This window comes from Macaca mulatta, chromosome 9, assembly GCF_049350105.2.
Source record: "Macaca mulatta isolate MMU2019108-1 chromosome 9, T2T-MMU8v2.0, whole genome shotgun sequence".
Taxonomy (NCBI): domain Eukaryota; kingdom Metazoa; phylum Chordata; class Mammalia; order Primates; family Cercopithecidae; genus Macaca; species Macaca mulatta.
The window spans coordinates 78,887,364-78,909,167 of NC_133414.1; the positions used below are offsets into that span (position 1 = coordinate 78,887,364).

The 21,804-nt window shown below is 52.9% G+C and overlaps 1 protein-coding gene across 2 annotated transcripts in view; it reads right to left on the reverse strand.

Annotated features, from left to right (window-relative positions):
• The window catches only part of ADAMTS14 (ADAM metallopeptidase with thrombospondin type 1 motif 14), a 91,003-nt gene that overhangs the window by 16,213 nt on the left and 52,986 nt on the right, over window positions 1–21,804 (reverse strand). The window contains exons 5-15 of one of the 2 annotated variants that reach the window (XM_001107840.5): window positions 17,564–17,647; window positions 16,700–16,847; window positions 14,600–14,705; window positions 12,942–13,085; window positions 11,666–11,798; window positions 10,167–10,280; window positions 7,972–8,120; window positions 5,837–6,012; window positions 3,461–3,594; window positions 2,954–3,077; window positions 1,523–1,603 (exon numbers count right to left, since the gene is read on the reverse strand). In XM_001107840.5, coding sequence (XP_001107840.2) covers window positions 1,523–1,603; window positions 2,954–3,077; window positions 3,461–3,594; window positions 5,837–6,012; window positions 7,972–8,120; window positions 10,167–10,280; window positions 11,666–11,798; window positions 12,942–13,085; window positions 14,600–14,705; window positions 16,700–16,847; window positions 17,564–17,647 — 1,393 coding nt within the window. Of the gene's footprint in view, window positions 1–1,522; window positions 1,604–2,953; window positions 3,078–3,460; window positions 3,595–5,836; window positions 6,013–7,971; window positions 8,121–10,166; window positions 10,281–11,665; window positions 11,799–12,941; window positions 13,086–14,599; window positions 14,706–16,690; window positions 16,848–17,563; window positions 17,648–21,804 lie in introns of both variants that reach the window. The other variant, XM_015147451.3, reaches the window with a different exon arrangement.

Genomic DNA, 21,804 nt, shown 5'->3' on the forward strand with positions numbered 1-21,804 from the left:
CCTCATTTAGTGGCTTGGTGTTTGAGTGTTATTATAATGAGAATAATGTAATAATTATAATGAGAATAATGCGTGGTAGACTGCAGAATGCCTCTATATTCCTCCTCTTCCTCTATGCATGCTCCTTTGCACTGTAATTTCACCACTTCCACCATCAAGAGCTAGTCTATTTTTCTACCCCTTAAATCTGGGATTGGCCATGTGACTTGGACTAATGGCACACTAGAAAACATGACACAAGCCGTTCCTGAGGACTATGTGACAGACATAATGTGAATAATACTGGGTTAGCCTGGTGGCCCTGCCACCTCCATGACCCCAGCTGACAGCCAGTACCAACCACCAGACATGTGAGTGAGGCCATCCTAGACCAACCAGCTCCCAGAGAACTACCAGCTGAGGGTATCTGCATGAGTCGGTCCAGGCAGACAGGTAGAAGAACCACCTCAAAGAGCCCAGCCCAAACTGATGCCTCACAGGACTGCAAGCTAAGAAGCAATTCTTGTTTGAAGTCACTAAGTTTTGGAGTGGAGTGTTAGGCAGCAAAAGTTGACTGATGTACTCTGTGAAAATGGTTTTCCTTGAGCCAGGTGCAGTGGCTCATGCCTGTAATCCCAGCACTTTGGGAGGCCAAGGTGGGCGGACCATGAGGTCAGGAGTTCGAGACCAGGCTGGCCAAGATGGTGAAACCCCGTCTCTACTAAAAAATACAAAAATTAGGCCGGGCGCGGTGGCTCAAGCCTGTAATCCCAGCACTTTGGGAGGCCGAGACGGGCGGATCACGAGGTCAGGAGTTTGAGACCATCCTGGCTAACACGGTGAAACCCCGTCTCTACTAAAAAATACAAAAAACTAGCCGGGCGCGGTGGCGGGCGCCTGTAGTCCCGGCTACTCGGGAGGCTGAGGCAGGAGAACGGCGAAAAACCCGGGAGGCAGAGCTTGCAGTGAGCTGAGATCCGGCCACTGCACTCCAGCCTGGGCAACACAGCGAGACTCCGTCTCAAAAAAAAAATAAAATAAAATAAAATAATTAGCCAGGCATGGTGGTGGGCACCAGTAATTCCAGCTACTTGGGAGGCCGAGGCAGGAGAATCACTTGAACCCGGGAGGCAGAGTTTGCAGTGAGCCGAGATTGCGCCACTGCACTCCAGCCTAGACAACAGAGCAAGACTCCATCTCAAAAAAAAAAAAAAAGAAAATGGTTTTCCTTTAACAGCCATCTATATGCGCGAGAAATTATTAACAGTAGTTGCCCTTGGGGAAGAAAACTGCCCCCGGGGTACAGGGGTAGGAAGGGGACTCTTTACTAGGTCCCCTTTTAGACCTTCTGAAATGTAAACCATGGAATGGGTTACCCATGCAGCAAAAATTTAAAATAAAATGAAAAGGGGATCTCTGCCCATTATTCCAGTTACTACAATTCCACTTGTACTAGAATCTTGCCCTCTGCTCTCCCAGCTCCCCCAAATCAGAGGGCAGGGCCTGGGGCCCCGCTGTCCCTTCCCAGCACCCCGGCACTCACCAATGCGGTGAGGGGACTTCTCCAGTGCCTCAATCTGGATGTGTCTGGCACCTGCCGGGATCTGCACCAGCTTGAGAGCTCCTGCCACACAAGGGGATCCAGAAGTCGTGAGCATTCTAAGCTGGTGGTCCCACTGCCCAGCATCCCCCACTCCCCTGCTGGGCACCCAGGAACATCTCATTTGATCACAGAACCTCTCTGAACCTCTGTATCCTCATTTGTAAACTGAGGATGAGACCTTCTCCATAAGGGTGCTGGGAGGATCTAATGAGATGTGTCCTGTAAACTGTAAGGGCCTCTGTGTGTGTGAGAGCGGCTATTACTTCCCTCTTTCCTGACCCTCTTCCTCTACCTCTCACTTCTGTCCTTCCCCCCTCCCTTTTTGCTCCTCTGACTCTCTCTCCCCATTTCTTCTCAGACCTTAAACTACTTGCTACTGATGGAATTTAATGATAAAGGCCGTGAGGACCCCACATGACTGTCCTGAGCCCCCATGGCCCTCCCGACCCAAGGCCTGGACTTTCTCAGAGCCACCAATCTTGTCCCCAACAATCAAAGGTGAGACAAAGTGTAACATCTCCCAAGGGAAAATAGGCCCCCTTTACACTAAAGTGTGAATGACTGATATTGGGTTCTTTTCCACAGCAAGTTTGGTCAGATTGGAGGTAGAGAGGAAAGTCAAGGGACTCAAAGATACCAGGAATTCAAAGCAGCAAGTGCCGCAGGTTTAAAAAAATAAGAAAGAGGCCAGGCGCGGTGGCTCAAGCCTGTAATCCCAGCACTTTGGGAGGCCGAGATGGGCGGATCACGAGGTCAGGAGATCGAGACCATCCTGGCGAACACGGTGAAACCCCGTCTCTACTAAAAAATACAAAAAACTAGCCGGGCGCGGTGGCGGGCGCTTGTAGTCCCAGCTAATGTAGTCCCAGCTACTCGGGAAGGCTGAGGCAGGAGAATGGCGTAAACCCGGCAGGCAGAGCTTGCAGTGAGCTGAGATCCGGCCACTGCACTCCAGCCTGGGCGACAGAGCGAGATTCCGTCTCAAAAAAAAAAAAAATGAGAAAGAGAGGAAAAGAAAATTATCAGTCCAGTCTTGGCTACCCCTTTAGACCTGTCTGACCTCTCCCTCCCACCAGTAACCCCAGGGTCCAAGGGATGGCCAAGCTCCCATGACAAAACATTGCCTAGCGGGAAAATGCCTCTTGGAGCTCCTGGGCCCCAGACTCAGGGAGGAGCTTGCCTGGAAGATGAGGTGATTGGCTGCAGCACCTGGCTCACCAGCCTGGGCAGCCCAGGAAGGCCTAGAGATGGGCCCCAGGGCCCCTTCTCCCCACCCCAGACTGTGGCACAGTTCAAGGAGGGAGGGCCCCCCAAGGGACGGCAAGAACTCCAGTCAGCCCTCATCATCCCCCCAGCCCCAGCCCGACTCACCTGCCTGCTTAGAGGCCTTTCCCAGCGTCCCCTTCACAGTCCTGCAGTGGGAGTTGTCACCCCCGCAGACTCCACACTTGTCATCCGCCTTCATGGACCCCACCTCCTTGTCACAGCCGACAGGCTGAGGCCAGAGGTGAGGTCAGTGGGAGGAGGCTCCCCTGCCCCCACCGCCACCCTGGGGCTCCCATTCCCATCCCCAGGCCCTGGTCAGGAGAAGACCTCTGGCCTGAGAGGTGTCCCTGGACAGGATTCTGGCACAAATTCACCGTGGGACCTGGGTGAGGTCTAAACCCGGCATGATGAGGATTCTTGCCATCTCCTCTCCCCTCCAATGGGGCTGAGCAATAATTAACCCCTTCCAGCTCCCCAGGGCTACGCTGAGGACCAACAGGGTGTTGCGAGTGGGCCAGTGAGGCAATGCTCATCTTCCCAGGCAGGAGGAGTTGCAGTGCAGCCCTCCAGTCCCCCTCTGCCGGTAGTCGGGGTGGCCCGGGGTGCACCCACCACACACTCGCCACGCGCACAGACGCTGTATGGGTCCCGGTAGCTGCAGCGTGTCCCATCATGAACCACCTGGTTCATGAACACCACGTCCCCCGTGTCCGCCGACTGGCAGATCAGCTCACACTTCTGCGTATCTGTAGGCAGAGGGACTGTGCTGAGTCCCCAGCTGGGCTCAGAGAAAGTGGCCCAGGACAGATCAGTGCGTGGTCCAGCCAGAAAGCTCCGGGGCCAGCTCTGGGCAGTTGGGGGAGCACTGAGTGTGGTGCTGGGGCTGAAAATCCCTGCTGTGTCACTTATCAGCCATGTGACCTTGGGTAAATGCTCCGACCTCTCCCAGCCTTTGTTCCCTATTTTTATTATCCCTAATCAGTAAAATGTCACATCAGCTTATTGAGAAAAATCGAGTGATAAAGTAATAATAAGCCAACACTTAGTGAATGCTTACTATGTACTAGATATTTCTAAAATCTTCATATGCCCTTAAAATACAGCTTTAATGGCTTTTCATGAATTAACTCATTTAACCCTCTCAATACCTCAATGAGGTAGGTGCTAGCATTACAGAGGAGGAAACTGAGGACCAGAGAGGTTAAGGAACTTGCTCAAGTCCACACAGCCACATGGTAAGTGGTTCAGCCTGGATTGTAACCCAAGCAGTCTGGCTTGAGTCCTGCTCTGACCCTTAAAAAACTTCACTGTGCACATGTATGACATGTGTCTTAACATGTTTGTAAACATTAGAAGGCTGCATGAAAGTAAGGCAGAAAAGGGGTCTGTATCTGGGTTTGCAAAATGGAGCAACAGTCAGGGAGAAAGAGAGTCCTTTCTGGTCCTAACAATTAAATGTTTCCTTCTTTATGTGGGTTATAGATGTCCTAAAAAGGAGGTTCCAGAGAACATATAAACACTTACTGTACTTCTTAGAAAAAAGGAGGTTGGAGGCTTAGCTAACTTCCTGGAATTCGTCTAACAGTCCTGGGAAAAACCTGAAGTCCAGCTGCCCCACAAGCCTCCCAGTCCCTCCTCTCCCCAATGTTGTGGTTGCTGGTTTGGTTTCTGAACAGATCTGGAAGGCTTTCAAACCAAGCTTCCCTCAGCCAATTACTAAGGAACCTGCTGGGCTCTGCTCTGGTCCCTGGGCTCCCAGGACAGCTGGTGACTCCTTGTCTCCAGCAGGAAGGGCTCAAGTCTGGAGCCACAGCCTCCAAGACCACCTTGGATTTCATGCACAGGAACCAGATTCCTGGAGGGACCCGGGTCTCAGGGGGCTCCAATCCAGCACAGGCAGGATCCTGACCCAGGCAGGCAGCTCTCTGGGCAGCAACGGAAGCCAGCCAATAGTGCCAAGGGAGTGGGGAGCTCCCCAGAGTGGGAGGAATCCAAGCAGAGAGAAGACACCCCCTGCAGGGATACTCTGAAAGAATCTGGCAACGACAGGCCTCTGAGGTCCCTTCCAACCTGAAGAGTCTGTCATTCTAGACAGAGCTGCAGAGCTGAAGGTTCCGGGGTGGAGCCCGGGCTCCGGGGAGGGACGCCCGTCCTGATGGGAGCTGTCTGGGTCAAGGGTTGTGTGATGGAGAATGAGCATCTGTCCATGCGGGACCCACAGAGAGGCTAGCAGGGGAAAGCTGGAATCAGAGGATCACTGAGGGCCCTTCCAGCCGAGGCTCTGACTTGCCACAAATCCCAACGCTTCCCTGGATGCTCTGCCGCTATGGAACCATCACCGGAAACACTCAAAAACAGACGGGAACTGGCACCACTATGGTCCCCAAATTCAGACTCTTTACATGAGTCCAGAAGTCCTGTGTATGTCCCAGGGCAGCCTAGAGAGTCAGTATGAAGATCCCACCAGATCCAACTGCCTGCCTTCCAAAATCATCTCACTGACTCTGCAGAAACCACAGCCCAGTCAGTAAAACCTAAAAACACAGCATGTAATAGGACTGAGCTCCTCAGGACACTGGTCATGCAACGGGAAGGGTGCCTGCACCTGTGTGATTCTTCTCCCTGCAGATAAGGACAAAAGACGAAAGGCAGGCAACCCTAACAGCCAACACTGCTACCGGCCATGGCAACACCTGTGTGTGAAGTGTCCCTTCCTCAAGACGCTTTCCTTGCATCTGCCAGAAAACTGTCATCATAAGTACACAAATCAGGGATGGCCTTGATGGGGATGATGACCCCAGAAGTATGCCAAGAACAGGCCTACACAAGGGTATATGGCGAGCCTGCTGACTGCAGTCTCCCTTTTGGTACCCCCACTGTCCCTCCACCTTCACTGGTGGGTGCGGGGGTGGGAGGCCCTGCCTGGGCACACACAGCCCCCGCAGATGCCCAAGGACATGGGGTGGGAGGGGGGTGGGGCCCGCTTACCGTCGTCAGGCTCATAGGGCACCCAGCTGTGCTTGGTGTTCTGGTGCACGTAGTAGGAATTGCGCTTGGCACACTGCTGCGCCCGGAAGTCCTCGTAGGGCCCAGGGCACTCCTCGCTGTTGCAGACCTGGTACTCGAACATGGGCCCCAAGCACGGGCGGCCTCCATAGGCTGGGCTGGGACAGGCACAGAGAAATGGGTGACCTTGCTGGCTGGGAAGGCTGGGGAGGGCCAGGCTTCCCATATGGCCACCAGGAGCAGCTCAGCCATTCACAATAGCATGACAAGGTCCCTCCACTGACATAAACCAGAGAATGGCTCCCAGGGTGGGGGCTACGGAACTCAGCCTTCCAGGTCCCTCTTCCTCCCTGCTTTACCCTTCCGACATACACCACCTATTCCACGGTGAGTGTGATGGACAGACGTACAGACTGACACAGGGACTGACTAACCCTCTCCAGCTGGGCTGGAAGAGAAATCCATCTTATTCGCCTTTGTGGGTGCCTTCAACTGTTTTGCAGGCCCTGGCATAGAGCAGGCCCCCATAAACAACTCGGCCACTCCCATTTGCATCCACTTCCACTTAACATCATCATAAACTAAGGAGTGGTAAAAGAAACTTGGATTTGGAATCAGACGTGCTGGCTTCCAAGTCCTGACCGTGCAACCTTGGCCAGGCCACTTAGCCTTGCTGTGGCTTAATTTCCCCTTGAAAACAGGGGGAAAATAATAATCCCTCTTATTTTACATACCTCCTGGTGTGTCTGTGAAGAATAGTAAGAAAAGGTATTTTATAATCATCTATGCTCTCTTCTCCATTAAGTCAAGAGGATTGGGTAAGACTTGATACAAAGTGTCCAAGTGCTGGGGTTAACAGTACCCTACTCATAGACATGTGGGAGAACTGCACAGATTTTTGTACCTAAGTGCTTAGCATCCCACCTAGCACAAAATGCTTGACATACTATAATAATGATTATTATAACAGCAGCTGTCTTCTATTAAGCATTTAATTGTGTGAGCATGATGCTGAGAGCACACATATTATTTCATTTAAGCCTCATAAAATAAAAATAGTTATTACAGAGGAGCTCAATAAATGGTAGCTTTGATACCAATTATACTGAGGGATAATTGTCGGTCATGCCTGCAAGGTGATTTACTATAACCACAGTATTAGTAAATATTTGTATTTCCGAAAGAGGAAAGTTACAAGGCAGTCCATTTTGGTTCATGTGTGTAGAAGGTCAATACGGCCGTCTATATTAACTATATGGCTATATTATCTAAAACAAAGAAACAGCTGCTTCAATAGGCAGTGAGTTTCTCATCCCTAGAGATAAATAACAGAGTATGAATGACCACTCCTGAGGACACCAGAGCCACTGTGACCCTACAATGCTGCGATTCCACAGTCTTCATCATACCTCTCAGTGCTGTGAGGGGTCAGGCCAAGCCTCGTCGTTGTGGGGGTTTGGAATCCCTGCATTCCAAGAGCCAACCGACCCATGCAGCCAGCCTTGGCCAGTCCCCATCTCTCGTGGTGCTGTTCTAAAAAGGCTGCTTCAGCTTGGAGATGGAGATGGAGAACTAGGGCTCAGATGTCCCAGAACCATGGTGTAGGGGAGAAGATCCCCATAGAGGGGATGAGAAGGGAGAATGGACATCTCCCCCAGAATGCTAAAACTCAGGAGTGGGGAGGAGAGGAAGGACCTTTGATGTTAGAAAGAGGTAAGTTAAGAAAAATTAAAGGATTATTTTCTCCATGTGGTAGAAAACAAAGTTAGAGAATTGATTCTTCCAACAAAGAGCTTAGATCAGTGTTTCTCAAAGTTTAGCCAGAGGATCGGGGTCATCGGAGGACTTGTTACATACATGAAGAAGTAGGGCCACCCAGACTCTGGGGAATCTTCTGCACATGAGCTTGAGAACCACTGGTTCAGACAAACGCACAGAAGGCAGACCTGAGAGTCCTTAGTGGATGCAGGTAGGAGTGATCTGCCTCTACCAGCAATTTTGTGTCCTCACGCACTAGCATACACAACCACCCACAGGGGCCCTTCTCTCCTGCACTGTCTCCCCAGTGCCTTCCCCTTCAAGCCCCTGCCCTCCCCACCCTTGCCAAGCACACTCACGGAGGGTTGTTGCAGCTCCGGCTGCGGGATCGCACCCCGCCCCCACATGACCGCGAACATGACCCAAACTTGGTCCAGGAGCTCCAGCCTCCATCCTGGCCGTATGTCTGCTCCGGTGACTTCCAGATGCAGTGACCTTTGAAGCACCACTGGGGCAGAGCAGAGCGCATGAGATCACCCTGGGCTGCTGCTGCTGCTGAGCCCACCCAGGGAGCCAGAAAAAGGGATAGCAAGAGCATGAGCCTGGGTTTAGGCAGAATCCCACCCTAGCATGAGCTGAGCAGCCTTAGACAAAGGGCTTGCCTTTCTGAGCCTGTTCCTCAACAGGACAACGTGGGTAACTGTACCTGCTCATAGCATCTGATGAGGTCATACCCGGTATACAAAGCCCTCCAGAAATGCCAGATCTTATGATGAACAATAATAAATGTGCAATTATTTGCACTCCCGGGAGTAATAAAAGGCTGATAGGAGAGAGATAACACGATCTTCCCACACTAGCTAGAGTTGATCTTGGCTCTGTATCTCAAAATTACCTTCCAGGGATCACAAGATGTGCTTCTGGGAGGCAGGCCAGCCATGTGGGGAGGTCTGTGCATGCAGTGGAAGGAGGGTATGCGTGAAGGATTCCTGGGTTTGTATCCCAGCTCAGCAATACTAGCTATGTGTGGCTACTTTAGCTTGCTGAGCCTCAGTTTACCCACCTGTTAAGTGGGACTGTTCTAATATCTCTACAGGCCTTAGCACAGGGCCAGGAAATAGAGGAGGGCCCAACTAGAGGCAACTCCCTTCCCTTTTCCTGTAGGGTAGCACGAAAAAAATGCGCACAAAGCTCTCTGGGCAAAGTTCGTCTCCCGAGAGATGAACTCAGTGGTTCTCAACCTTGGAATCACCTGGGGGAGATTTTACAACTTCAGATGCCTGATCTTCACCCCAGACCAACTGAGTCAGAATCACTAGGGGTAGGAACTTTTGGAGGCACTATAATGAGGTGTAATTTACATACTATAGAATTCACTCATTTCAAGTGTGCAATGCAATGACCTTTCATAAATTCACAAAGTTGCCCGGTCGTCACCACAATCCAATTTGAGAATATTCTTATCACTCCAAAAATATCCTCTGTGCCCATCTGCAGTTACTCTTTGTTCTATGGGAGGGGTTTTATAGCTCCCAGGATGATTCCAATATGCAGCCCAGACTGAGAACCACTGATGAACTGTCCTGTGAAACTGTAGCTGGGGAGGGTCTGGAACTTTGAAAACACCTGGGAAAACTTGAGAAGTGGAAAGACCTGGAACAGCTATAACCCCTCAAGGACCCGCCAGGCCAGGGGAAGCTCCATCCACCTGTGATAAGACAAGCCCCAGAGCCGCTCAGCAGGACAGGTGTGAATAGGGGGAGCCTGGCTAGGGCAGGAGGCAGGGGGCAGGATGGTGGGGTGGCCCCAGGGCTGGGCTCCTGCTGATGATGGGGAACCACCTCTCCTGTACTTGGCTTCTTCCCCCCTCCCTCACTTGCCTTGACATGAGTCAGTAACCTCAGAACAACTCTGAGGTTGTCAGGTGTTGGCGAGTCAGAAAACTTCAATGAATGGCCCAAGGTCACCACAGTGATCAACGGCAGGGCCGGCAGCAGAGCAGAGCTGGGTTTCAGACCCAGCCACGGGGTCCCCCGGGCAAATGAAGTCCTGGCACCCACACATGCATGAGGGAGCAAACACAGGACACTCATGAAGGTTGGTGTGGGGAGAACACGTGTGTCTCATGCTCAGCGACAGCATGGGGGTGGGTGAGTAGGCAGGACACACAGAGGCTTCCCTGCATCCCTTCTCTTCTAATCACTCCCTGTGGAACCCCAACAAGTTCCTTAATTAACCTGCCTGGACCTCATTCTTCTCATTTGTAAAATGGAAGTAAGCCTTCCTGTCAGATGGGCTAGGAGATCATGCTACCCTCAGCCAATTACAGAGGCAAAGGACAGTGGGCTGGGAGAGAAGAAAGGGTATGAGTTTATGGGAAGACGCCACGTGTATGTACCCACACACTGGGCTCACTACTGTCCTTTAGCATCACCCCCAACTCATATAAGCACTTGGAGGGAGGGGTCAGGGTTCCCCCTGGGATCTGCCCCATGCCAGTGATGGATGCCCTGCACCCCAGGAAGGCCACTCCTGCTGCACACCCCACAGGTACCTTGCCGGGTGCACACTCCGTCCCATCCAGCGGGGGCCCCTTCTTGGTCTTGCAGAAGTACGGGTTGTCAGGGTGGCTGCACCACAGCTGCTTGCAGGGCTCAAAGGTCCTGAACTGCATGGCAAGGGAATGGGGTCACCAGGCTGGACTGGCTCGTTGTCCAAGGAGCAAAGGGCAGTGATGGAGAGAAAAGAGGGTGTGATGGGTGCAGGCACCCATGGCACTGCAGGGGAGGCAGCCAGAGCCCCTCACCTGCTTCAGGTTCAACTCTACCCCAAGTGCCAGCAGCCTCCAGGGACTCCTCCTTCCCCCAGGGCACTGAGAAAGAGCCCAGCCATGGCCCATGCTCTCGCCGTTCTCTCTCCAAGGCCTCCCTCCCCCGCTTTACAGAGGCCATTTGTCACTGAGCTGGGACGAGGGTGTGAGGCTCTGGGGAGGTCTAGGTTCACAGTGCCCCTGCCCTGAGCCCTGTGCACATGAGGAGAATTGAGGGAACTGCTGCTTTTCAACCCAGACCCCCCAGTACTCCGACGAGGCTGGGACTCCACCTCCCTGTAACTTGGACACCCAGCTGTGCCAGAGGTTGATGACTTTATGTTTCAGATTGTCCAGAAAAGCCATAGTTTCCTTAATATTCCCTCTTATCATCCCCTGCCAGCCACACAAGCATCCTATAAGTACAGCATTTGGGCCCTGAAATCCCACATCCTGGTCCTCTGCCCACAACTCAGGCGCTTTGTCACATCACGTGTCCCAGACAGTGGGGAAGCTGTCCACACATGGTTGGGGGCGCTCCCCATTCCGAGGAGGTGAAAAGAGGGCTGCATTCCCCAGATGGGTAGTATGAAACACTCGGGTCCCCAAGGCCTGCCTCCTTCAGAAAGCCCCCTACCCCTGAGATGGCCCATTCTCTGACAGCTCAGCCTGGGCCCTGGGTGGCAGCTGTTGGGTTCTCTCCTGGGGCACTCTAGCTGATCTCAGGCTCAGTGCTCTCCCCCTGCCCCATCCTGCAGGGTAGGGACAAAGTTATGCTCCCTTGTATCTATGTCCTCAGGCACAGGCAGCAGAGATGTGGAACTGACGCTCTGGAGAGAGGTGGTGTGCAGGTGCAGCAGGTGGGGAGTTAGACTGAAAGACCTGGCACATCGCCTGAGGGTGTGGGACCTGCTGCTCCACCAGGCCAGAAGCCCAACACCTTGTCTGAAATCTGGGCTTCCTTGCAGGGAATGAGCCCAGCCAGGATCCCATCAGGTGCCCACCCTCTCTGCTCTGCTGTTTCCATCTTTCCCAGGGCTAATGCATTCCCAAGCCACTGCGCCCACCTGCCCCCACAGGTGTTCACTCTGCATCCCTGCATGGTGCCTGGCACTGTGTCTGTGGGCCCATCACCAGGCCCACTGGCCAGCTGGGCAGAAGGTGCTTTATGAATGATCAGCCTGGGCCACAGAAGGACACTGCCCTGGCCCCCACTGCCTGGCAGAGGCCAGACGGCTACTTACTGCCAAGCAGGTCTGGTATCCACTGCCAAAGTCAAAGCGGCACTGCTCATCCATTGAGTAGTCGATCCCAGGCAGCTCTGGGGGCTGGGGCCAGGCAGGATCAAAGGGGTCATCGAGGAGGCAGTCATAGGAGCTGCCAGTGGAAACAAGGAAGGTGAGCCAGGCTGACAGCGGGAAGTCCCAGGCTTTCCCTTCCCAGGGGCTGGGGTTTTCATGAGCAAGGCCTGCAGGAATCTGCACCCGCTATCCCGTGCCCAGCACTGTCTCTTCCAGGGAGGATGGGCTGCCCTGAGCAGCCCCCTCACTCAGGACCTCACTCCCACCAGTGACGATGTCTGGAAGGGCTCCATTTGCAGCCAAAGGCAAGGGTACCCAGACTGGGATTAGATACTCAGCTCGCAGCTGGATTAGGAGGTCATTTTGCCCACCTTAGAGGGACATGTTATGGCCAAGACTAATAGTTGATTCATGGACAATTTGAGGACTCACTCTGTACTGAAAGGAGAAAAACCAGCCTACCGTGCAGGATGGACCCTGGGTGAGCTGCCCTGGCCAGATCCTGCATGGGGCTAGTGACCACATTTCTGCCTCCACCTGCCCCCATCTAAATCCACTTGGTCTCCCATTCTCAGGCCTCGAGGTCCTGAGTCTAACACTTGTTCTGTACCTGAACATCCTTAAAGACCCAGGAGCTGACCAGCCAGACCAGAATTGGGAGTGTGCTGCTGGGGCTAAGGATGGGAGTGGGGAGAGGAGGAGCTCCCTCCTCAGCATGCCCATTTCCTTGGGGCCTGGGGGAAAGCCACAGTAGCACTGTTCATCCATTGAGAAGTCGATCCCGGGCAGTCGATCCCGGGCTGGAACCAGGTGGGCTCAAAGGGGTCGTTAGGAGCCACTGGGTTTAGAGCCCCAGCCTCAGCCCAGTGGCTCATAACCTTCAGCATGCATAAGTATCACCTGCAATGCTTGATAAATCCTGATTCCTAGACCCAACCCCAGCAGAATCTAACTTACCATCTTCCATGAGCCAGGGGGTCTGCATTTTTAATAAGAATTCTATGTAAGTGGTCACCTGAACACATTCCGAAACACTAGGCTAACCCACCTGCGATGCTAATGGGGTATGTTTTAGGCCAGGTTTGGCAGAGAGGCGAGATGAGTCACGGAAGAGTCATGCCGGGGGAGACTTAGGGAAACCAGCCAGCTGTGTGATGTCTGCTCAGGGTGGCAGATCGCATGCTCCCCTATCCCAGCTCTGAGGGCAGGAATAACCTACGGGAGGTAGCGGCTGAGCTCCAGCTTGCTGCAGCGGGACCAATGGAAGCGGTGGAAGGCAGCCTGCACCAGGGGCGCCATGACGCTGCCCAAGCTGGTCTCATCTGCGCAGCCATTCCCCTGACCATCATGCTCCATGCCGAGCCTGGAATGGGGAAGACAGAGGAGTCCTGATACATCCCAGGGGCTCTGCCCCAGGCAGGCAGGCAGGCAGATCAGCAGCAGGAGACCCTGTCCTGAGCTCAGATTGCTCTTCCTGGCCTCAGTTTCCCAACCATGCAGTGGGGAGGACCAACCCTCTCTCCAAGGCTGCTCCCACTGGGATTGGGCTCATCCTGCCCTCCAAGCCTTCGCTCCTGCTGTTCACCACTCCCAGACACCCACCCCTTCCATGAGTTCCACCTATGTTCTTACAGCTTCCAAGGCCAGATCAAGCCCCACCTGGCCACTGGTCCTAGCTGTCTCACCTGTGGGCTCACGTCCACAGCAGGAGCCATCTATCCCACCATTAAAAACTCACAGTCATTCACTGGCTTCCCACCGAGAGCCTTTGAGTGCAAAGACCAGGTTTCATTCAACTCAACTCAACCTCATTTCTTGAGCCCCTGTAGGTGCCTGCATCTTGAGCCTCTCCAAGACGCTGCAAGGCTGGGCACAGAGCTTTGCACATGGTAGGCACCTACTATAATAACAGTTTACATTTAAAAGTTTGCTCTTCACAATTAGTCATTAATGCCAAATCCCAAGAATTCTAAGTTCTTAAACATTCCCAGATGGCTGCATCTGGCTTTGACTGCTAGGTAGATATGCAGGCCTATAAGCTTGACCTTGTGTCTCTACAAGGAGGGGCTCAGAGGTTCCCCTGGTGTCAGCCCCATGTTGCAAGTGTGAAGAGGAGGTCTCACCTGCCTGGAGGAGCAAAGCTGGGATAAAATCTGATGGGGCTGATGGTGTCCCCTGGTTCTGCCATTGTGATATGGCATGACCTACTGAACAGTAGCTCATTTGTGTCCACCCAGCATGTAGCCTCTTGAGGGCTTCTCTGTCCTGGCCTCCACTGCAGCCTCATTCCTAGAATGGGGCCTGGTGCATGGTAGGTGCTCAAGAAATATTGAATGAATGAACACACTCTCAACAAAACCCAAAGCCCTAAGATCAGGCAAGCCAGCCTCTGCCTGGCCCACCGCCTAAGCTCTAAGTGCACCTGTTTACAATGGGCTCAGGCCAGCACTCCAGTGAGTGCTGAGTATCAGGGTGGGCTGGATGGAGTCTTAGAAAGGCCTCAAATGTGGACATGATGGAAGGAAGCCAGAGATCAAGACCACCCAGAAACAGCAGCCCTCTGCATGTGATAGGGACACTGCCACTGACCCACCCAAAGGCAGGGCCACATCTGGTCCCCTATGGCCCTGGGATTTGGAGGCTGGGCCCAAGGCAGGCCCAAATTGCTACCCACGCCCCTTGGCTCCTCCCAACTCAGGGTAGGGCCTCCCTCTACTGGCAACTGCAGGAGGCCATGCCTCAGTGGCAGGCCAGCTCCTCTGACACCTCCCAGGACACAGGACCAGGCCAAGCTGGGCAAAGTCTCCCACAGTCACAGAACTCCCTGGAGCTCATGGCACAGCTGCCAGTCCCGCCCACCCTGCTGCTTCCACTTACACGTGGCCGGTCTCATGAGCTATCACGAAGGCCGAGGAGAAGCCATCCTCATGGTTGAGGGCACAGCTCCTCAGGGGGTGACACATGCCAGTGACGGGTGCATACCCTGCCGAAGAGAGAAAGAAAAGGTGGAGAGTGAGGTGGAGGGCAGGTGAGGCAGGACACACTGAGGTCTGTGCCCAGCCCAGCCCTCTGGTCAGTGCTTGGAGCGGGGACGTTCCTGGAGGAAGAAGGATGCTCACAAAGTCCCACCTGCAGCCGAACAAACCTGGGCCAAGCCACCCTCACATCCTAGGGCTTGATGGCTTCCCTCTCAGCCTGCGGCTTCCCAGGGTTTATCAGCGCCCCTCTAAACCAGAGAACACCCAGGCCTGCAAACAATTACTTCCACAATGCCTCCCTCCAGTCCCACAGTCAATCAGCAAACAAGCTCGAAACGCTTTCTATGCAGGAGTAGGGGGTAGCGTTATGTTAGGTACCACGGGGAAAACAGGGGACTCAGATCCGAGCCTACCCCTGACCCTGCAACACCCTCTACCCACCCATTGCCACAGCTAAAGAGCTGTGGTTTAGCAGGGACGAGGCATGGGCCAGAAGGGCTAGAATTCAAGGAGCAAGACAGGCTGCAGCAGGCAGCTGGAGGAAGGGGAAAGGGAATGGTTTGGAAGGAGTTGAGGGGGACCAGGAACGGCTGATGGAGGGCAGTGAGGGACAGCTGAGACAACTCTTCGGAGGTGGGGAGGACACCGGCCAAGGGGCAGGCAGGCCACACAGGAATCATGGCAGTGCAGCGGGGCCAGCACTGGCTAAGCACTACCATGTATGAAGCCTGTGTCCTAGGGGCCTGCAAGGTGGGGATGATGACAAAGGGCATGTCCCTGCCTAGGCCTGCAGTCCCCTCTCCATGTTAGAGGGGCTGAAATGTTATTTTATTTGACATGGTTCGGGGAGTATAACAAGAGGCTGAGTGGGAAGGAGGTTTCTGGGGCCTCTGTTGTCCTGGAAAGCTGAGATTTGCTCTACATGCGATATAAGTACATGCTCTGTGTGTATATACATGTGTGTGCATGTCTGTGTCCATGTGAGTGCCTGTGCATATGTGTACATGTGTCTTTGTGTCTCTACATGTATGCAGTGTCTCTGTGTGTCTGTGTGTACGTGTGTTTGTATATCTGTACATGTACACACCGGCTTATGTCTATTTGCATGTGTGCATGTGTCTGTGTGTACATGGGCCTGTACATGTGTGTGGATGTCTGTAAGTGTGTGTGTGTGTGTGTGTGGTGTGTAAAAACCACATTTGGGGCTTCAGTCATTCAGACAAGAAATCTTTTGGGTAGGCAGGGCTGACCAACTAATTTCTAGCATTAAAGCAGAAAAAAATAGAAAGCCTTCAACATGGAAACTGGAGATCCAGTCTGAGTCTCAGATCTGCCTCGTGTCTGCTAAACCACATGGGCAAGTCGCTTCACCACCCCATGGCTCAGTTTCCTCATATGGGTATCAAAGCTGCATGTTTGCAGAGTACTTACAGTTGTCAATACTCTGTCACACACATGTCATGCACCCCCAGGGCCTTTAGCAGCCCTGGAATGGGGGGAGACAAATATTATTATGTTCCCCATTCCACAATTGGGAGGACCTAGGGAGATGAAGAGATCTTGGACCACTGGGCTAGCAAGGCACGGAGCTGGAGGCAGAGCACAGACTTCCCGTTCTGCAGCCTACACAAGGCCCATCCTAGGTGTCCCACAGTCTGCAATGAGGACAGAAGGACATAGTGTGGGGAGAAGCATCTTGAAGCCTATGGAGGGTCTTCCAGCAGCCAGGCTCTGGGACATTAAGCACAGGACCCAGGGCCTGACCACTCACAGCTGCCTGCAGCCTCCACCAAAATATCGGGGACCAGAGTAGGGACCTCTGTACTTCCCATGGTCCCCAATAAACCATTGCAAAGCTCACCCCTGGCTGTCCAGGTCCTGTCCCTTCAAATCTCCGTGTGGTGGGCCCCAGGGAGAGCCCATCTGCCTCCAGGCCCAGCCTCTGTCTGCCCTGCAAGCTGCACACACCTGACCATGGCAAATACAGTACCTTGCATACCTGAGGGCCCAAAGTCCTGCCGGGTGAGGAAGACAACGTGGTCATGGTGCTCAGCGTGGCCGGGGTCCTGGCGCTGCTGGGAGTGTGCCCAGCGACACACCTGCTCCAGGCTGCGTGAGGGGTTCCCGCGCTCGATCAGGCTCAGGGACTGCAGGGGCCGGGAGAGCACCAACAGCCACATGGAGGGTCAGGGCCCTGGACACAGTAGGCCTCTCTCCTCCCACTTACAGATGGGAATGCTAAGGCCCAGAGGACTGCAGGACCCACCCCAAGATCACCAGCTGTCCCCACTCAGCTGCTGCCGGCACACAGCCCTGCCTGCTTTCGGGGACATTCACGTGCCATGGTTCAAGAACCATGCTGAGATGCATTTCTGCTGGGAACTTCACACACACAATTTCCAATCCCCTCAACTAACCTGCAAGGCGGCTGCTGTTCTGAGAATTTCCTCTATACTTTGAGTTCATTGTTTTATTTAATCTTCATAATAGCTCTTACAGGAAAGTTTGGTTGCTACACCCATTTAATAATAAGTGACTGGTGGTCTAAGATTGCAGAGCACAGGGCACCAGGGCTCAACTAGAACATGACTTGTCTCGATGGCCACCCCACTGTAAGCCCCAATTTCCCCAAGAAGAGGGATCTCCCGGTGATAAAGGTGTGGAATTATCAGTTTCTCAGATTGTAGGAAGCCATCAATCACTGCTTACCACCTCCAAAAGCTCCACCCCTGAAGCCACAATTCTAATAGCCTCAGGTTCTGATTCTGGAGACAAAGTTTCCTGGATGCTTGTCCCTCCAGCCCACACTATCGCTGGTCCAACACTCTGGCTCCACAACCCTTCTGCTGACAAGGTAGTTTACCTGTCGGTAGCCAACCATGATCAAGCGGACGAGGGCAATATTTATATGAACCCCCAGCGACTCATCGTGGTAAATCTCATCTACCTGCAAGAAGAAAATACAGTTTAAGGGAAGGAAACATTCATCACAGGCCTACTGTGTGCCAGGTACTTGGGCAGGTGCCTAACATACGGTATCCCCACCATGACCTTATCAGGCAAGATACCTATCCCTACTTTACAGATAAAGAAACTCAGGCTGAGGGGGCAAAATGACCTGCCCAAGGACATGCTGCTAACAAGCTGCAGAACTGGGATTCACATCCCAGACCATGTAATCCCAACCCTGAGCTCTTTCCACAAAGCCACAGTGTAGAGGGCCTGGTCTCAAACTCAGCAACTCTGACCAAGACTCATCTTTCCACGTCTGGAGAGCCTCTTCCAGACACGTCACCTGGCTCAGGGAACCCCAGGCCACTCGCCCTAATATCCCTGTGTACCTTTCCAGTTGCCACTGGCATAATGTCTGCCCTACAGTGCCCTGGCCCTGGGGAGGCAGCAGTGGACACTCCTCCAGGAGACAAACTCCAGGGCCTTGGAGCAGCAGCAGCACCTGGGAGCTTGTGAGAAATGCAGAGCCTTGAGCCCCACCCCAGGCCTCCTGAATAAGGATCTGCAATTGAACAAGATCCCCAGCTGACTGGCAGGCACAGGCAAGTTTGAGGAGCACTGCTCTAGACAATTCCTTTCTCTCACAGGCCCGGGACTGTGGGGCAGTGTCCTGCGCAGCTCATCAAAGACTCCAGCCCTTCGCACTCCTCCGCCAGGAAGCTCCTGAACAGTGTCCGTGAGGTGGACTCTCGGCCTCTGCTTGTCCACCCCCAAGGACAGGGAGCTCACCCGAGTGGTCCCATTGGATACTCCAGCTTTTTTGTTTTAAATAACCTTGTTTATGAATACAAAACACCTTAACTAGAAACAAAAGTTGAAAACTACAAAAAAAGAAGAAAATGAAATCACCAACACTACTATTAGACAGATATATAATAACCACAGTTAACCTGTATCCTGCCACGTGTGTACATGCATGCATCTTATTTTACAAAATTGGAATCATACTGAATATACTGTTTCTATGTTGCTTGTTTCATAGAACATTATTCAATACATTTAAAAGCTTAATCTCGACTGGGCATAGGCGCAGTGGCTCATGACTGTAATCCTAGTGCTTTAGGAGGCCAAGGTAGGAGGATCACTTGAAGCCAAGACTTTGAAACCAGCCTGGACAACATAGCGAGACCCTGTCTCTACAAAAAAATGCCACTGCCGCCGTCAGGGATGCGATGCCACCAGCCCAGTAAGGGATGCAATGCTGCCGGCGCAGTCAGGGATGCAATGCCGGCAGAAGTGGAACCCAGCCTCTGCCTCTTGCCCATATGGCTTCCTAGGAGCTGGACCAGAGCTCCTTGCATAGTCTTGCTCTCACTACTTCCATCTCCGCATGCCCTTCAGCCATCAATTCCTTTCCATTCACAAGCAAAGTGATCAACCTACAACCCACAAAGCAACCATTGTCCACCAAATGGAGAAGAGGAATAGCACTTCCAACCATACAGGCGTGAGAGTCCCATGGCAGGGGGTGAGCCAGGAGGGGATCAGGAGACGTACGCTTTGTGGGCAAACTGTGGGCAGCAGAAGCTACATGCATCACCGATCCCCAGTCCCAAGCCACTTTCCGCAGTGCCCAGAACTGGCAGCTGCCCCAGTTCATGAATGGACGGAATTCACAGCAGCCAGCGTCAGGCTTCTGCCACAGGCCTTCCTGGCACCCATATCTGGATCCAATTGAGTAGCAAGACCAAAGACCAGCAGCTGCTATGGGAAAGCAGCTCCCCGCCAACACCCCACCACAAGGAACAATGCCAATGCCCATCACAAGAAATGACGATAGTCCAGCGAGCAGCAGGGCTTCCTTACCAACCTCTTCCCCTCCCCAGTGGGAGTAAAGTGCTCCCATGCATAGAGACAATGTCCTCCTCAATCCACACACCCTAGACTTATCCTAGGAGGGACTTCAGGGTGGAGTGGGGGGCACTCAATCAGTCACACACACACATAGGCTCCCTGGTGGAATTCTAAACTAAGGAGTCTTTGCTGATTGCTGAGATGATCATGAATCTGCAGTAGGGTGACCCTTAAGTAATCCTTACTTCCCAGCCCCTCCAACACTGGATCACGGCCTTCCTTCTGTGCTGGGGTGGGTCTGTGTCGCAGACCTCCCTGAGTGCACTATAAGCAGACTAAGGACAAGATCACAGGCAATGCACGCTCTGCACAGCCCCATCTGTGCCCCACGCATACATATGTAAACCCATCGGTTATCCCGGGAGCAGGAGAAGAAAGGAGTCACTGGGACATTCAGCGGGGGCATCTGCTGGGCCTCTGGGCATCTGGAAATGCCCAGGGCTGCTGCCTTCCTCCACGTGTCTCTCCTGTAGGGCAGACCATGTGAATTGCTGCCAGAATCCTTCCATATTACTCATTTCTGTACCTCACTCAATAGGCCAAACCCACTCATCAAAGCCTCCAATGACCCTTGCTCCAATAGCTGCCATCTCCAGCTCAGGACGTTGAGAGGTCCTTAGAGCGGGACTGGGCAGGGGGCTGCTGCCTCTCTAAGCAGGAGATAGAATCACAGCTCAACTGTCCAACACTGGCAGAATGTGGGGTGAGGGCCCCTGATGCCACCTCCCACTCCCTGGTAACTGGCCTAGATGCAAATGCTATGTAAACAGAAAGGGACAGCCCATCTGGAGATACCACTAAGAAGCAACTTGAAACCAAGGGCTTCAGGTGTCTGGTGTTCTGAGGTCTGCAGCACAAGCCCCCCACCCCCACCACCCGGCTCCAGGATCTAGAGAAAAGGGAAACAGTGTCTGGGCAGGAGGGCTCAGGGAAGTCTCAGTGGAGGAGCTGGAATGATCCCTGGACCAAGAAGGCTGTGGGCCCTTAAAAGGAGAGGGGCAGAGGCTTGCAGCAGGGGAGAGGAAGGCAAGAGCCACGTGAAGCCACCAAGAGAACTCCAGGGTCACTGGCAACCAAGATAACTAAAGTCAACTGCTTTGGTCTGAATGTTGGTGTTGCCCCAAAATTCATATGTTGACATCCAACTCCCAAGGGAATGGTATTGGAAGACAGGGCATTAGGGGGTAATTAAGTCATAAAGGCAGAGCCCTCCTGAATGGGATTAGTGTCCTTATAAAAGAAGCCCCTGAGAGACCCCCTCACTCCTTCTACCATGTGAGGACACAGTGAGAAGGCACCATCTATGAACCAGAAAGTGGGTGGGCTCTCACCAGTCACCAAATCTGCTGGTGTCCTGATCTTGGACTTCCCAGCCTTCAGAACTGTGAGAAATAAATTTCTATTGTTTCTATGCTACTCACTTAGGATATTTCGTTACAGCAGCCCAAACAGGCTAAGCCATCCCCCTCCATCTGACAGGGAATTTCTTCCCAGCCAGCGCTCACATGTGCCCAGTAGCGGGGAGCTTTTCATCATTGGAAAGTTCCCTGGGGCAGGAGCCCTGTTCAGCCTTCCCACCCACGTCCTCTGCTGGCCTTCAGTCTCCTGCTGGAAGTTTCACTGAGCATGTCTGCTCCCTTCCTGGGGACAGACAGTGATCTCAGTCTCTTATGGACTTCCCTCGAAGTACACCTCTGTCAAAGAAAATAGAGATCACTTACCAAATGGAAAACCTGAATTAGCACCATCTAAGCACCAAGATAAAGAAACCATCAATCTAGAATCCTGAAATCACAAAACCATCTTTTAAGGACCATGGTGAAATGAAGACATTATCAGATAAACAAACACTGTTACACAGACCCCACTAAAGGAATGTCAGGGAAGACGGAAAATGATCCCAAAAAGGAAGCCTAAAGCACAAGGAGAAGTGAAGAGTTTTGAGGCTGTGATAGAAAAGGAGCTCGGCAATGAGAAACAGTTGGGTCTTTTCTTATACTAAATAAGGATGATAAAAATAAACTGCTTTTATTTTATTCCCTTTCTCCCCCATTAAAAAAAGGTGGAGTTAGCCCTTCCATTCCAAGTCCCCTGTTCCAGTCCTCTGGGGCCCTGGTATGCTCATCTGCACACACCCCTGCCATCCCCAGCCCTTGAGTAGGGACCTCAGCATCTTTGATTTGGCTCAAGCTGCCTGAGGCTTTGCATGGGCCAAGGAGGTGGCTGGACAAGGCTGCC